Source organism: Phoxinus phoxinus (genome assembly GCF_949152265.1).
Source record: "Phoxinus phoxinus genome assembly, chromosome: 1".
Classification (NCBI taxonomy): domain Eukaryota; kingdom Metazoa; phylum Chordata; class Actinopteri; order Cypriniformes; family Leuciscidae; genus Phoxinus; species Phoxinus phoxinus.
This window is the reverse complement of record NC_136876.1, coordinates 33,447,836-33,463,665: the sequence shown is the minus strand read 5'-3', so window position 1 is coordinate 33,463,665 and position 15,830 is coordinate 33,447,836. Positions and strand designations below refer to the sequence as shown.

At 38.9% G+C, this 15,830-nt stretch overlaps 1 protein-coding gene across 2 annotated transcripts; it reads left to right on the top strand.

The window, feature by feature from the left end:
* The first annotated feature begins 261 nt into the window (after positions 1–261).
* On the top strand, positions 262–11,863 carry znf598 (zinc finger protein 598). 2 transcript variants are annotated; one of them, XM_079633385.1, is made up of 12 exons: positions 262–613; positions 1,469–1,581; positions 2,368–2,497; positions 2,592–2,803; positions 3,373–3,590; positions 3,689–3,806; positions 3,881–4,236; positions 4,325–4,418; positions 6,137–6,996; positions 8,723–8,879; positions 9,940–10,084; positions 10,568–11,861. In XM_079633385.1, exons 1-12 carry the CDS (start codon positions 290–292, stop codon positions 10,925–10,927), a joined length of 3,087 nt encoding a protein of 1,028 aa, XP_079489511.1. In that variant the 5' UTR covers positions 262–289; the 3' UTR covers positions 10,928–11,861. The 2 variants fall into 2 exon arrangements, with proteins under 2 accessions (XP_079489511.1, XP_079489512.1); XM_079633386.1 differs by having other exon boundaries at positions 281–613; positions 6,140–6,996; positions 10,568–11,863.
* The last annotated feature ends 3,967 nt before the right edge of the window (positions 11,864–15,830 follow it).

Genomic DNA, 15,830 nt, shown 5'->3' with positions numbered 1-15,830 from the left:
ATCTTTCATGATTTTGCACATTGTTTATGAGCAGAAATTGGCCCAAAAGCTTACGTTAAATTGATGTTATAGTAAGCGTGTAATGCCTTATATTATTATATTCATGATTTTTTAACATAATACAATCATATTTTAATATTATTAAATTATTTTTTTATAATAATTTAAATCATATTAATATAATTAGAATATTAATTTTAACTTAATTCACGCTCGGAATGCAGTATAAAAGTCCGGTGTGTCATAATAAAAGCTCTTCCTGTCTACGGCGAGTGAATCAGTCCCCACAATGCACTGCGCGGAACGATTACGCACTCAGGAGCGCGCTTCACCCGGCCTCACTGCCCGTGCCCGTACTGTCGTTTACAACAAGCCCTCCAAATCCATACGGATTATACCGAGAAAACTACAGCACACACAGCCAGTGCCTTCTAACAGTATGGAATCCACCCTTAAGAAAGACACGGAGAGCACATGTGTGCTGTGCTGCCAGGACATCGACATGTTCGCGGTGGGGAAGTGCGATCACCCGGTGTGTTACCGCTGCTCCACCAAGATGCGGGTGCTGTGCGAGCAGAAGTACTGCGCCGTCTGCCGGGAACAGCTCGACAAGGTGCCGCCTCGCCCTCTCCTCTCCTCTCCTCCAGCAGCGAGAGCACAGGCCTCGGTTGACGTTACTGCTGCTGTGTACACTACACACACACACACCTCATACTCGCGGAAACACGGCCTCACCACTCCCATCACACTAGCTAGCATGTCGATTCATAATGGCAGCGGTTGTGTTTGTCAGGTCGAGATGACCTGAAAAGGTTTAACGTTAGTTCCGTTTTGTCATCTCTTAGAAGTGAACTAGATGTATTTGTTTGGGTAATTGTTATGATATCTGTTTTTGCTTGTTGTTAAACTTGGAAGCTTGATTTCAGATTAGATGTTAGCTGGTTTAGCATAGCAGTGGTGATTTATTGCCTGACGTTTCCCGTGACAACTAACGTTAGTTTACTTTTTTTTTTGCTTCGTCTCTCACAGTGTAACGTTAGTTTACTTCACATTTGTTAAAACATATGTGACAGCCATTGATACATTAGGGTCAAAGTTCATTTGTTTAGGTTTTTTTTAATACACATGATTTTGGGACAGCTCAGCTGAATTGGGCTGTTATGTAACCAGCTTCACTGATAATAACTACTCCCGTAGAAACTACTAGACGTGTAGTTTCTCTGACAGGCTGTCAAAGTGTGACGTCATGTTGACGGTGGGTTACTCGCTGTCAATCGATCAAGAGTGCACGCGGCTCTGCCACAAGTTACATCAATCAGCAAGTTTGACATGTGATATACGAATCTGTTTTTAGTCTGCTTTTGCTTGATTGACAACGTTGTTCATGCTGTTTAAGGAAGACTTTCATTCATAAAAAAATAAATCCTGTAATTAATAATGTGATTTATTATTTTTCTTAATATCCCAGGTGGTCTTCATAAACAAACCTGAACCATTTGCCGCTCTGAAAATTCACCAATATCAGTGTGAGAAGAAATATGACATCTATTTTGGAGATGGGAAGATCTGTGCGCAGTTCAGGTGTTCATTTTACCTTTTTTTTTACAGCAGAGATTCTAAATTGTCTCAATAGGCTTTTAACAATATTAAATGTATATTATATTCGCTCAGAACTTAGATAAACTGTCACTTTTTAACCAAAAATGCATTGTTGCCAAGTATATTCAAAATGTTTACTAAATTAAATTGTTAAAATGTTTCCCACTTAGTTTCTCTGAAGAATTTTCCATGTACCACTGTATGTATTGTATTATAATAATAATTTAACAGCACAAAGTAATAAACTGCAATGTTTACCTTCATATGTATTTTACTAAAACTTCTGAATGTATATAAAAAAGGCACATTTCTTGCACTTTATTTTAAGGTGTCTGTGTTACAGTGTGATTATACATTTAAGTACGGAGTAATATTAAAGACCTACATACACTCACTTAATGTAGGGTTGGGAAGAGGGTTTGGTTTAGGGTCAGTTGCATGTAATTATGCATCATTTATAGTTATTACTACAGTAACTACATGTAATGTGTGACAAGGACACTGTAAAATAGTGTTATCAAGACATTTTTGAGATTCTAAGTTGAATCAGGGTTGTGAATCAACACAATGGAACAGTGTTAATCAGTGAATTGGTTACCAGCTCTGATGCAATCTTTAGGCTATTTACTTGTACCAAATAAAAAGTCCATTTAGGTCTCCACAAAATATTAATTTTATATTGCCAGCAAAACCATCGCCCAGCCCTATTTTCTATCTTAATATCAACACCATTTTTTTTTTTTTTTTTATCTTTTACAACACATACAGGAAGATTTTATTACATGAATGTCCACATTGTCCAGATCCAAAAGTGTTCTCCAAATTTGAAGAATTGGAGCAACATATGCGGAAACAACATGAGCTCTTCTGCTGCAAGTTATGTGCTAAGCATCTGAAGGTAGCGTTTTACATCTTAATTTATTATTGAATTATTCAGTTTGCAAGCTCCTCGTTCGTACAATGAATGTTTTGCTGAACTGAACTGTATACAGATATTCTCGTACGAGCGGAAGTGGTACAATCGAAAAGACCTGGCTCGCCATCGAACGCAAGGGGACCCGGATGACACCTCGCATCGTGGACATCCGCTTTGTAAATTCTGTGATGATCGATACCTGGACAATGATGAGCTACTAAAGCACCTGCGTCGAGATCATTACTTCTGCCATTTCTGTGATGCTGATGGAGCTCAGGAGTATTACAGGTAGAAGACCAGTTCCTGTTCACTATTTTTTACTTGTATTAACATTTATTTCCAGAAGTAACTCGTTTACATGCACCCGAATAATGGCTCATTTGGTCTGAAAAGCCTTCATGAAAACACTTAAGTCGATCCAAATACATTTTTTGATCCCGAAACCATAGACAGCGAAAACCTAGCTTAAAGCAGGGCTACAGAACCTGCGTTTCTAACAGTAGTTCCGCATTACATTAATTCATTTGCATTATTATTGTGTATTCTCCGTGTAAATTCGTGCACCGAACCGTGACACCCGTACCGATTCGGTTCAATACGAATACATGTACCGTTCCACCCCTAATGTTCAGTGTCGTTATGCGTATGTTTGCATGTTTTATGCCATGCAAACGCATGTATGTTTTACTTCTCATCATTATAAACTAATTAATGGATGAGAGACTGAACTAAATATTTGCTGAAATCAGATTGGATTCATTCTGACTGACGAAAAGTAGTCCATGTACGTAAACATGCATAGTGTCAGCTAAACTACAGAATCATTATATCGTAATTTAAATATATTTTTCCTACAGTGACTACCTGTACCTCAGCGAGCACTTCAGAGAAAGCCATTATCTCTGCGAGGAAGGGCGCTGCAGTTCAGAGCAGTTCACTCATGCTTTCCGCACAGAGATTGACTATAAGGCTCACAAAGCTGCTGCCCACAGCAAAAGCCGGGCAGAGGCACGGCAGAATCGCCAAATCGACATACAGTTCAGCTATGCACCCAGACAGCAACGAAGAAATGACGGTAAAGCAGAATTTGCTCTTTTTGTTGGATATGATTTTTCAGGTGCCGCATGCGCTCTTATATGACCTTAAACTCATTTGAATGGCTTTTTTTTTTAGGTCTGGTAGTTGGTGGCGATGACTACGAGGAAGCGGATCGCTTCAACAGACCGGGCAGACCAGGAAGAGGACGAGGCCCAGGAGGACAGCAGAACGTCAGGAGCTGGAGATATATTCGGTAGGTCCTCATCAGTGCTGCATTCTAAACGTATAAGAGCGCTTATGGAAGACTGAGAGAGTTGTTGTCTGCAGAGAGGAAGAGGACCGAGAGATGGCCGCTGCTTTGCGAGCTTCAATGGCCAGCCGACAAGAAGAGAGAAGCCATGCGCAAGAGAGAAGCCATGCGCAAGAGAGAAGCTATGTGCAAGAGAGAAGCCATGTGCAAGAGAGAAGCCATGTGCAAGAGAGAAGCCATGCGCAAGAGAGAAGCTATGTGCAAGAGAGAAGCCATGCGCAAGAGAGAAGCCATGTGCAAGAGAGAAGCCATGCGCAAGAGAGAAGCCATGTGCAAGAGAGAAGCAGTCAGAAGCCACGCAAAGAAGAAAAGATGGAGCCAGATGAAATGAGAAACAACAGAGGCACAGTGAAGCCAACAACTGAAATGCAAGGTAGGAGAATTGAAAATACGGTAAATTGTTGTTGTTGTTTTTTTTTTTTTTTTAAATGGATGAAACTGCATGTTTACCTATATTTCAGCTCGATCAATGAAGAGTAATGCCTCTTTGGCTGGTCAGGACTTCCCAGTTTTAGGGGCAGCTGTAGCAGTTTTATCTCCACCCCCAATTCAAAGGTATGTTTGTCCTGGGTTTTTTTTGTCACATTTATGTATTTTTCCATGTAGGAATGGTAATTTGCATTTTTTTTTATTAGTAGTGATTGCTTGCCTGCACGTTTATTTTGTCCAGATCTATTAATTTATTCAAATTCACATTAATTGACATTAATACACTACTTTCTGTCATGTTTCTAATGCCCGAGTTCAAATTTATGTTTCTGGGGGCATTAAATGTGCATTGTGTATATATACAATATTTAGGAGGATCTGTTGACAGAAATGCAATATCATATACATAACTGTTTTCAGACTCAGTGGTGTATAAAGACCTTACCTAATGAACCGTTATGTTTTTATTACCTTAGAATGAGACATATCTATCTACATACACCGCGGGCCCCCTTACATTGAAATGCATTGACATATTTCTACAATGGCCCTAAACGGACAAGTGCGTTTCGTCACTATGTTCTTCGTGCAAAGAAGCAAGCTAAAGTCAGTGAATAAAACACTGACACAATGATGAACAAGTAACAATAATATTCAACTTATCGATTTACTGATTAATTAATTAAACCTAATTTCTTAATTTATCTTTGTAAAGAAACCTCATTGCTGAACTGGCTACTCTCTGCTGTCTAAGACATATTTTCCTGTCGGCCACCCTAACTTCTGTTAAAATATTGCTTGCCAACTAACTGAAATAAAATAAGTTTAAGATAAAGTACAAAAAAGTACTAAAGACTAAAATTACTTAAACTAAAACTGAAATAAAAATGAAGACTAAATAGAAATATTATATAAAAAAAGTAATAAAATGACTACCGGTACTAAAAATGTGAACTAAAATTAGTGAAATTTGTTTTTAAAATATTAATAAATGATATAATGGCATATAAATAATACTAAACTAACACTACCTTACATCATAAAGAAAGGGATTCTTAAAAAAAATAGTTTTTTGTCATAGTCATTTATTATTATTTCATAAAAAAATACTTAACTGCTTTTGTCCTCCAAATCAACTATCCTGGTATCATAATGACATAAAAGTCATCTGAATTCTTGAAAACAAACCCCTATTTTGGCATAAACTTTTATTATTATTTCTTTGAAAAAATATTTCAACAGAACTGCTTTTGTGATGAGGTGCAATCAGCCAAAACAAAAAGGGGAATGATGCCAGAGAGAGGTCCCAAGCCATTTCTACTTGCCAGAATATCAATTAGAGATTAAGGGGTGGGCTCTCAGTGGGCACTTAGAATTAGCAACAGCAAGAAACGCCCTAGCATCATTGTGCCGAGTTTTGCAGGGACAAGCACCACTTAATCTAGTATTATACATTGAGTTTAAAGGGATACTTCACACAAAAATGTAAATTGTCATAATTTACTCACCCTCAAGTTGTTCCAAACCTTTATGAGTTTCTTTCTTTTGTTGAACACAAAAGGAGATGTTTTAAAGAATGTCGGTAAGCAAACAGTTGATGGGCCCCATTGACTTCCATAAGATTTTTTTTCCTACTATGAGGTCAGTGGCTACCGTCAACTGTTTGATTACCGACATTCTTTAAAATATCTCCTTTTATGTTCAACAGAAAAAATACATTTATACAGGTTTTGGAACAAATTGAGGGTGAGTAAATGATGGCAAAACGTTCTTTTCTGGGTGAAGTATCCCTTCAATTTGAACAGATCAGCAATTAACAATGTCACGTCTCCCTATTGTTGCAGCAGCACGATCAAACAAACTTCTGTCTCCCTGAAGGAAGATGATTTTCCAAGTTTGTCTGGCTCATTAGTTTCCTCTCCAATGACCCCTGCATACACGAATCAACCCAAGAAACATTCATCCTTCCAAGAGGAGGACTTCCCTGCACTGGTCTCCAAGATCAAACCACTGAAGCCCCAGTCGAGCACAACGTCAGCCTGGTCTCAAGCTGGAAGCAAACCTGTGGTGGTTCCCAATAAACCTGTGGTTCTGCCCACCAAAACAGCCCATGTGGTCTCTTCATCCATACTGTCCGCTAGTGACCCGCCCCCCAGTGGAAGTGTGCCTCAGCCTCTCACTGCCGCCTCTTCTCGCCGCAAAAAGAAGCTCACTCCTGTTGAAACCCACAAAGCTCCATCTAAAGTAAAATGTCCATCCTCGTCTGATGATGAGGACCCCCAGAGCGGTAAAACGGTCCAGGAAATCCGGACGGTACCAACTATGCTTGACATTTCCACTTTGCTGACAGTGAAAGGTGGCTCATCTCAGCCCAGCCCAAACCCCAAAGCCAGTAAGAAGAAGAAGCCAGCGACGACTTCATCTCTGGGCTCTCCCTCGCACACTCCGGAGTCCGTGTCCAAAATGGCTCACAAAGAGAACGTTCCTGAGAAGAAGCCAGCAGATACCAGTCTTGCCAAAGCTCCCGCCGCGCCCAAAACAAACTCATTTATAAATGGACTCATGGAGAAGCCAGCAGAAGCACGGCCCTGTACATCATTTCCTCAAAATATTCCTTCCCCTTTCAAGCAGACAGTTATTGATCAAGCCCCTCCTTCCCAAGAAGAGGATTTCCCAGCTCTTGTTTCCAAAAAGCCGCCACCTGGTAAGAGGGTTTCTTTCTTAAAAGCGATGTCATTTTGTGCATTGCCTCTTTTACGTAGGGCCGCATGATATATTGAAATAAAATCGATAGCTCAATATGGCTTAGTGCAGTTGACAAATCTCACAGGCTGCAATTTGCTACTGGTTCGAGTGAAGCATAATTTACGACAACCCATCAAAATAAAAGCTTGATGAATAAAAGCACTGTTTTATTTTGATACCATCTGAAAATGAAGAAATTAAGACTAAAATATTAGTATTGTAATTCTATAGTAAAATACATTTTATTACTCTTTTTTTCTTCTTTTTTTACAGCACAATAGTATTACAATATATTTATTTTATGTATATTTAATAATAGTAACAATAAAAAATAAATGTATATATATATAATATTATTTATTTATTTGTGACCCTGGATCACAAAACCAGTCACAAGTCGCACGGGCATATTTGTGGCAATAGCCAACAATATGGGTCAAAATTATCGAAAATCATTAGGATATTAAGTAAAGATCACGTTCCATGCAGATATTTTGTTCATTTTCGACTGTAAATATATATGTTTGAGTGCAGCACGACCGCGAACATAAATGGACAACTTTAAAGGCGATTTTCTCAATTTTTTGTTTTTTCTGCACCCTGATCCAGATTTTCAGTTTGTTGTATCTCGGCCAAATATTGTCCTATCCTAACAAACCATACATTAATGGAAAGCTTATTTATTCAGCTTAGGGATTATGTATAAATCTCAATTGTAAAAACCCAACTATGAACACCAAATTTTATTTATTTGTAATTATATATATTTTTTAAAGATTTATTTTTGGGCATTTTTGCCTTTATTTGATGGGACGTGATGTGGAAGGGGATTTGGAAAGGTCCACGAGCCAGGACTCAAAATTGTGTCGGAGCGCTGCCCACGAGGCCACTGTGTTAATTTGGACAGCAAAGTTATTTTTAGTTTGTCATATTTTAGTCATCTGAATTGTTTGTTTTAGTCTAGTTTTATACAACGAAATACAATAAGATTTAGTCTAAATTCAGTCTAATTTTAGACCAAAATCTAATGGGTTTAGTTAAATTGTAAAGCATTAATTTAGAATTTCAATAACAATTCCAAACCCATTATATACTCCCAGAGAAAACATTTATTAACCTGTTAATATGAATGATTTTAAAGTTTGAACATGAATACAGACACAGATTTGACTGCTGTGACATAAAAAATATCTTAAAATGAAATAAAACCACTTCTAAAGTAGAACAGTCTTTTCAATGAAGGATATATGCATTCTTTAGAAAAACTTGCATACATCAGTCTTTATTCTTTCCAGCAGACATAATCATTTGTATAAATTAAATATAATTAATCCTGATTAAAGCTATTAAAGAGCAGTGAATGCTTTTCTCTTGTTCTTTTCTTGTTTGATTAATATTAAGGGCACAGACGGCATTAGGTTTATTACACACTGCAGATTGCACTATTATGCACTGATCACATCCGATATTAACTGTTCATGTTTGGTAAAGACTTAACAGTCTGTTTACGTGAATATTTTCCAAAACGGACATTTAGACATAATGTTGTGTGTATTTGTCCATTCCAGACGCAAAAGAGCGCTCAATTCAGTCCTCGAGCTCTGGATAGCTTTCTATGTGCGTGGCTGCACGCTTCGAGTGTGTTTTTGCAGCCCTACTCATAAGTGCTTCCTTGTGTTTCGTAGGCTTTAAAAGTGCATTTCCGTTGAAGAGCACTCAGAGTGCGCTGCCTCCTCCTCCTCCTCCTGGCCTCGGGTCTGTTGTCAGCAAACCTCCCCCAGGATTCACTGGCATCCCACTCAACAGTAATGTGGTGGAGTCATCAGTGTCGGATGTTAACAGGTTAGAGGATGTGATGTGTACTCTTATAGGTGTGTGTGATGTGAAGGGGAATGGTGTTTCTCATCACTCAGTGGTTTATTTTGAGTACATAAAAGGGTTTTTCCCATAGTCTTTGTTTCAAAACCAAAATATGAGATAATGTCGATATAATGCACCAATATGTGATGCTTTTAATAATATTTTGTTTAATGTAAGAAACCAAGTGGCATGTTAGAGTTTTTCTCAGCACTAAATTAATTTTTCTGAGTTTTTTTTTTTGCAAGTACATTTAATCAAGTGGTGTCAAAGTATTTTGTAAGTAAGTGGATTTGTAGTGGATTTATGGAGTCAGTTCCTCTCGTGTAGTTGATCTCATTAACTATGAACTTGATCCGCTAACCTTTGAAAACCAGAAAATGTCTAAATACTGTTTAACAGTATTTTTATTGTATTGTATTTTTTGGCTCACAATATACACAACATTGCTAAAATTAAACATTTGTGGTATATATATTGTTCCCTGCCTACACTACCGTTCAAATGTTTGGGGTTAATGCGACTTTTTTCTTTTCTTTTTTTTCTAATTGATTAAAAAGTATTGAGAAATGTTACCGAATGTAGTACTTTTATTCAGCAGGGAGGCATTAAAGTGATTCAAAGTGACAGTAAATACATTTACAATATCACAAAAGATTTCTAATTCAAATAAATTCTGTTCTGTTGAACTTTCTATTGATCAAATAATTAAAAAAGGTGTTGGTAAAGATGACAAAATTCACCTTTGCCATCGCTGGAATAAATTACATTTACATGCACAAATATTACAATAGAAACCAGTTATTTTATATTGTAATATTGCATTATACTGAATTTTTTGAGCAAATAAATGCAGTCTGGTTGAGCATAAAATAATTATTTCCCCCCAGGTAGTGTGAATGGTAGTGTATATTTCACTATAAAATCACTTCACAACAGTGATTTGATGTATTTATCGTGATTTAATGCAAAAATAGGTTGCATTAAACTAAGTGTTTGAAGTAAACTAAGTGTTTTACCTCACTCAAGCATTGTTTTCTTTCAGACCGACACCTGCTATTGGATCCTACCTCATACCTGAAAATTTCCAGCAAAGAAACATGGACCTTATTCAGTCTATTAAGAATTTCCTTCAAAATGATGAAACCAAGTTCGATGAGTTCAAAAATTATTCAGGCCAGTTTAGACAGGTAACTTTCAAACCAAGATTTCAATTACTCTTCTCTTTTTTCCAGTGTCATATTGACATAAAATACTTTTGGATTATTAGTCCTGCAATGTCTAAAACTATTTTAAGCAGCATGATGTATTTTATAATTATAATGCAGCTTCTATGATATTTAATACTTTTGAATGTATTTAAAATATTTGAAACATGCATTTTTGGTAAAGCTGCTTTGAAACTGTTTGTATTGTAAAAAGTGTTATACAAATAAACATGAATTGAATATATTATTTTCAAGTTTTATTTGTCACATCCTGTAGGACATTTGAAGGGTGTTTAAAAATGGTGGGAAACTGCTGACCCATTATAGAACCTTTGATACATTCTTTGAAAAAATCTCAACATAAAACCTCAGTGTTTATTAAAATCATTTTACACTATATTTTACATTGATCTCTAACATTTTTCCTTTATTGGATGTTAATAAACTCTCTTTTCTCTTGATCAGGGTATAATCCCTGCTGTCCAGTACTACAAAAGCTGCCAGGAGCTGCTGGGAGAGAATTTCAACAGGGTTTTCAACGAGCTGCTGGTTCTCCTACCAGACACCCGCAAGCAACAGGAGCTTCTCACTGCCCACGGAGACTTCAAGGCTCTCGAGAAACAGCAGCAAGGCTTGAAGCCTAAAAAAAACAAAAAGAAAGCCTGGCAGACATGCACCAGCAGCAACAGCCTGGAGTTGGACTGCCAAGTGTGTCCCACCTGTAAGCAGGTGCTGGCTCTGAAAGACTTCAACACCCATAAGACCCAGCACATTGGCGATGATGACTTCCCCTCTCTACAGGCCATAAGCAAGATTATCAGCTAGCTGCCAGCAGGCACGTGTCCACGGCTGTCTGTGACGCACGACCTGGAGCTGCACCAGGATATTGGCAAGGATGAGGGGTTGTCGGAGCTGCAGTGATAATGTTTACTCGGATTGTTCAGGTTCAGAAAGTTTTGACAACACCTTTTTTTAAAGAGGAAAGATCAACCCTAAAACGTGCAAGTGGAACTGTAACTGTTTTGGAGAGAAACAGGTTTAATCTACTTGAAGGCTTGAGTTCTAACGTTAATTCAGTTCATCTTGACAACTTCTTTTGATCAGGTTTTTCCAGTGCTGTTAGCATGTTTTTTTGTTTTTAACTGTAAGGTTGGCTGCCTTTGAAAAATAACCTATTTATTTCAGAATGCTCCCGCCGTTCAGTTGAAATATTAATTTATGTTTACAAACTCTACAGCACATAAAAATGAATGGTAATATATAGTTTTCTTACAGTAAGCTACAGTGATCTGTCAACTGACTTTTGACAAATTACATTTTTGAATGTTTGTTTGTGCTTAAATACTTTGCAATTAAACAATCAAGCAGGAGAACACAATGCACCACTCAGCACTCCTTAGGGCTCATGCGATTGTCTTTTCTCTGTTACACAATTACATCCGTGTGAGAAAATTTCACCTGCCTTCAAATATAACACCAGACAGACATTCTGAAAGGTTGGCGGATATGATCAGATTACAGAATGTTTTGGCTAAATGGATAATTCTTTAATTTGTTTGCTTAGTTTTTGTTAATTACCATTGTGCTTGTGCCTCTTAAATGGTTTTTCTTCCTCCCATAGAAGACTGTTGAAACTTCAGTACGCTCACCATTTCTAATCTCTCTTACATGGACTGCTAATTGTGGCAAGAACCTGTCGTCAACAATTTGCGATGTGTCAGGACATATCTGCAGAATAAATGCTGGTCGAACATTATCAACCTTACGATTCATTTATTAAGTCTCTGTACCTCACCTGTTCGTTGTGTGCAACATACTTAAAACTATTTACTACAGTGATATTTAGAGGAAGAGTTTATGCAAAATGACAATTCTGTCATTTTAAGAAGCACTTTATTACGGTAAGTGTAACACAAAAGGAGATGTTACATTCTTAAAAATAAAAGTTCTTTATTGGCAATTGTGGTTCCATGTAGAAACTTTACCATCCGTGGAACCTCCACTGCACAGAAGGTGCTTAGTGGAAGAGGGTTCTTTTGATTAAAATGTATTTTAAGAACTGATCACTGAAAGTTTGAAGCCCATGGAGCCCAAGTCTGTAGAGCCTTTTCATTGCACCAAAGTTTTTTGTAGTCGAAAAAAGGTTTCTTGACCACCAACTTAAGTTGGTACTTAAGAAGGTTCTTTTAAGAAACCTTTCTCAGAAAGTTTTTTTTTTGGGAAAACTAAAAATGGTTCTTCTATGGCATCACTGCAAAAACTTTATTTTTAAGAATGTATGTCATTGGCTGCGAAAACAGCCTTTATGGAAATTTGTTTCTAAAGGCTGTTCACACCAAGGATAACTAATTATAATAGTTAAAAAAAAATTCTAATTATAAAAGATAGCAGAGTCCACACCACAACTATAACGATAATGGCACAGAGAAGTGAAATTGTTGGAATACATTTTTTTTTCTTGCTGATGAACGTTAAAACAAATGGACAGCCAATCAGAATCCATCCTGCTTTAAAGAGCTTGAACATTTAAATCGGCGGATGTTAAAACTGCAGCATGTGCAATAAACAGTATATCATCTGCTGGTGTGGACATTAATATAGTTATAGTTATCGTTCTTGATGTGAATGGGCTTAAGAGTGTAGGCAGAATATCAGGGACTGACAAACTCTGTGACCGTTCACTTTTAGTTTTCCATACAGTAAAACAAATGAAAGGGAACCTTTCTGCCAAACATCATCTTTTGTGTTCCATGGTAGAAGGAAAGCCATGCAAGTTTGAACAACATGAGTGAGTAAATGATAGAATTTTTATTTTTGAGTGAACTATTCCTTTAATATGTCTTATCTAATTTTATAGTTGGATCTTTAGGTGTTTCTTGTTTTCACAGCTTCTGAAGTTTCCTTTCCATACGGTTCACTTGCATTGTGTTAGTTCACTAACGCTTATGGGGAAAACTGGTTCCTCATGGCATTTCAGCCCACCAAAAGAGTGAAGAACAAAAGAACAACGACGCTCTGCAGGCAAGACGATTCTACAAGCAAGCTGACGCTCCTCATCTGGCACGAGTGGCATGGTCTCGTTCGGCGGGTCTGACTACGAGTTAGACTCGATGTCTCTGGCTGCCTATTGAGTGCGAAAAGTGGGGAACTCCGGCAGCTTCTTCAGTCCTTCCGCTGTACCTGCTCCACTCCAGCTCTGGTTAAATGGCCTAGTCCCACCCCATGCGTAGCACACAGGCCAACATACTCTTAAGGTGACCCATGGCTGCGTCAAAGCCTTGATCCATTGGAAATCACCCCGCTTTTACCAAAACAGGGTTACGCTGGGCTCGGTTTTCAGGAGGAAAGTGGTCGTGACAGATGGCTCCAAGACAGGCTGAGGTACCCTGTGTGACGGCAGAATAGCCTTCGGCTCATGGGCGATCCCTATGTCATGTTGGCACATCAACCGCATGGAAATGATGGCGGTGGTTTTGGCCTTCAAGGAGTTCCAGCAGGAACTCAGGGGTCATCATGTCCTGGTCTGCTCGAACAACAGGATGGTGGCTGCCTTAATAAACTCAGTTCTCACCCTCTGCACATAATGGCGAACCATCTCCTGGCACAGAGGAACTCTGCTCAGTGAGGGCGGTCAATCTGCCGGGCTCCTCCAACGGAGGAGCAGAGATGCTTTCATGCAAGGCAAGTTTATTTATACAGCACATTTCATACACAATGGTAATTCAAAGTGCTTTACATAGAAGAAATTAAAAAAATCAAAAGAAATAAGAATGATTAAAACAGTTTAGAATAAAATAAAATAGAATCCAGTACAAACAGTTGGACGAACAGTGGCACAGTGCTCATTCAGTAAATGCACAGCTAAACAGATCTGTTTTGAGTCTGGATTTGAATGTGACTATAGTTGGAGCACATCTGATCTCTGAGCTGCGGCTCGCATAGTAACTAAAAGCAGACTCTCCTTGCTTTGAGTGAACCCTTGGTATTTCTAGCAGATGTGATCCTAATGATCTGAGTGATCTGTTGGGTTTATATTCAGTGAGCATATCTGCAATGTATTGAGGTCCTAGGCTATTGAATGATTTATATACCAGTAATAATACTTTAAAATCAATTCTATATGTAACTGGGAGCCATTGTAAAGACCTGAGGACTGTGATATGTTCATATTTTCTGGTTCTGCTCAGAATCCTGGCAGTCTAGCGTCAAGGTCACCTTGAGAACTTCATCTTTGTTTCCAAACGCAATCACTTCAGTTTTGTCTTTGTTTAACTGAAGAAAGTTTTGCCACATCCAACTGTTGACATCAATGCATTGGCACAGGGAGTCAATGGGGCTTCTTAGGCGCTAGGGCTAAGTAGATCTTTGTGTCGTCTGCATATCTGTGGTAAGCAATTTGGTTATTTTTCATTATTTGGCTCAGTGGGAGCATATATATAGATTAAAGAGGCGGACCGGCACCGGGGGAATGGATACTCCACCCCCAGGCAGTCAACACGATATGGCGCACCTTCGGTCAGGCGGAGGTGGTCTTCGCGACGATAGAGAATTCCCATTGCCAGATATACTTCTCAAAGGAAATGGACATGCTGGCACAGAAATGGCCTCGTCTGCACCTTTATGCCTTCCATCCTGTAGCCCTACTTCCGCAGGTCCCCAACAAATTGGTACCCCCAACAGTTGTAGAACCTGCATGTTTGGCCCCTCGCCTGGAACCGTCAGAAGTGATAAAAGCGATCTCGGAAGCGAGGGCCCCTTCCACAAGGTGACTTTACGCTAGAAAATGGTCTGCTTTCTCAAGCTGGTGCTTAGCTCGGAAAATAGACCCAGCCAAGTGCAAAACTTTGTCTGTTCTCACGTTTCTGCAGTAGATGCTGAACGGTGGGCGCGCCCCCTCCACACTCAAAGTACACATGGCGGCCATTGCGGTAAGTCACACCCCGGAGGCCGGCCAATCGATTGGGAAAAATGACCTGGTTGTTAGGTTTCTTAGGAAAGTTAGGAGGTTGAATCCTCCCTGCCCACGTTCGGTCCCGTCATGGGACCTCTCCACAGTCCTTAGGGCCCTCTGGGACCCTCCGTTTGAGTCAACTGACCTTCGGTCCTTCTCGGTTAAGACCGCCTTCTTGCTGGCTTTAGCTGTGGAACCTTCCTGCCTCGAGTTCATTCCTAACGACTGTAAAGTGGTCCTCAGGTCGAGAATATGCAACGTACCCGAAAGTGTCGAAAGGTAATGTTTATGGTAACCCTGGTTCCCTGAAATAACTGGAACGAGCAGTGCATAGCTGGCGTGCTACTACGCTCCACAGCGAATTATGCTAGCCGCTCCTCAGTCAAAAGATTCTGACGATTGGGCATTTCTGCATGGCTTATAAAGGCAGCCAACCCCGCCCCTTTCGGCAGGCTGAAATGCCATTTTTCTGTGGACTTGCGCAGACGTGAACCAATCAGGCTTCAGGATTCTGACAAAACGGGAGTTTTCCCCATAAGAGTTGGTGAACTAACGCAATGCTCATTCCCGTTATCTCAGGGAACCTGAGTAAACAAACGTTTTCTTTGCTAAATACTAAATAACATTGGGATACGTATATCAGAATACAGAATTATATAACAATTATATAACCATTTGAAACAATTTAAAGTAGAAAGTCAAAATGTTACAGGGTACAGCTTCTTACAACTGAATCATCTCATTAAAATGATATGCAAAAGTCATTAAAGGGGCACA

Bases quoted from the DNA above. Each gene is read 5' to 3' on its own strand.
- znf598 (XM_079633385.1), top strand. From the start codon at position 290: ATGCACTGCGCGGAACGATTACGCACTCAGGAGCGCGCTTCACCCGGC. The intron at 2,498-2,591 runs GTAGCGTTTTAC...AACTGTATACAG, and splicing joins TATGTGCTAAGCATCTGAAG to ATATTCTCGTACGAGCGGAA. The intron at 10,085-10,567 runs GTAACTTTCAAA...TCTCTTGATCAG, and splicing joins ATTCAGGCCAGTTTAGACAG to GGTATAATCCCTGCTGTCCA.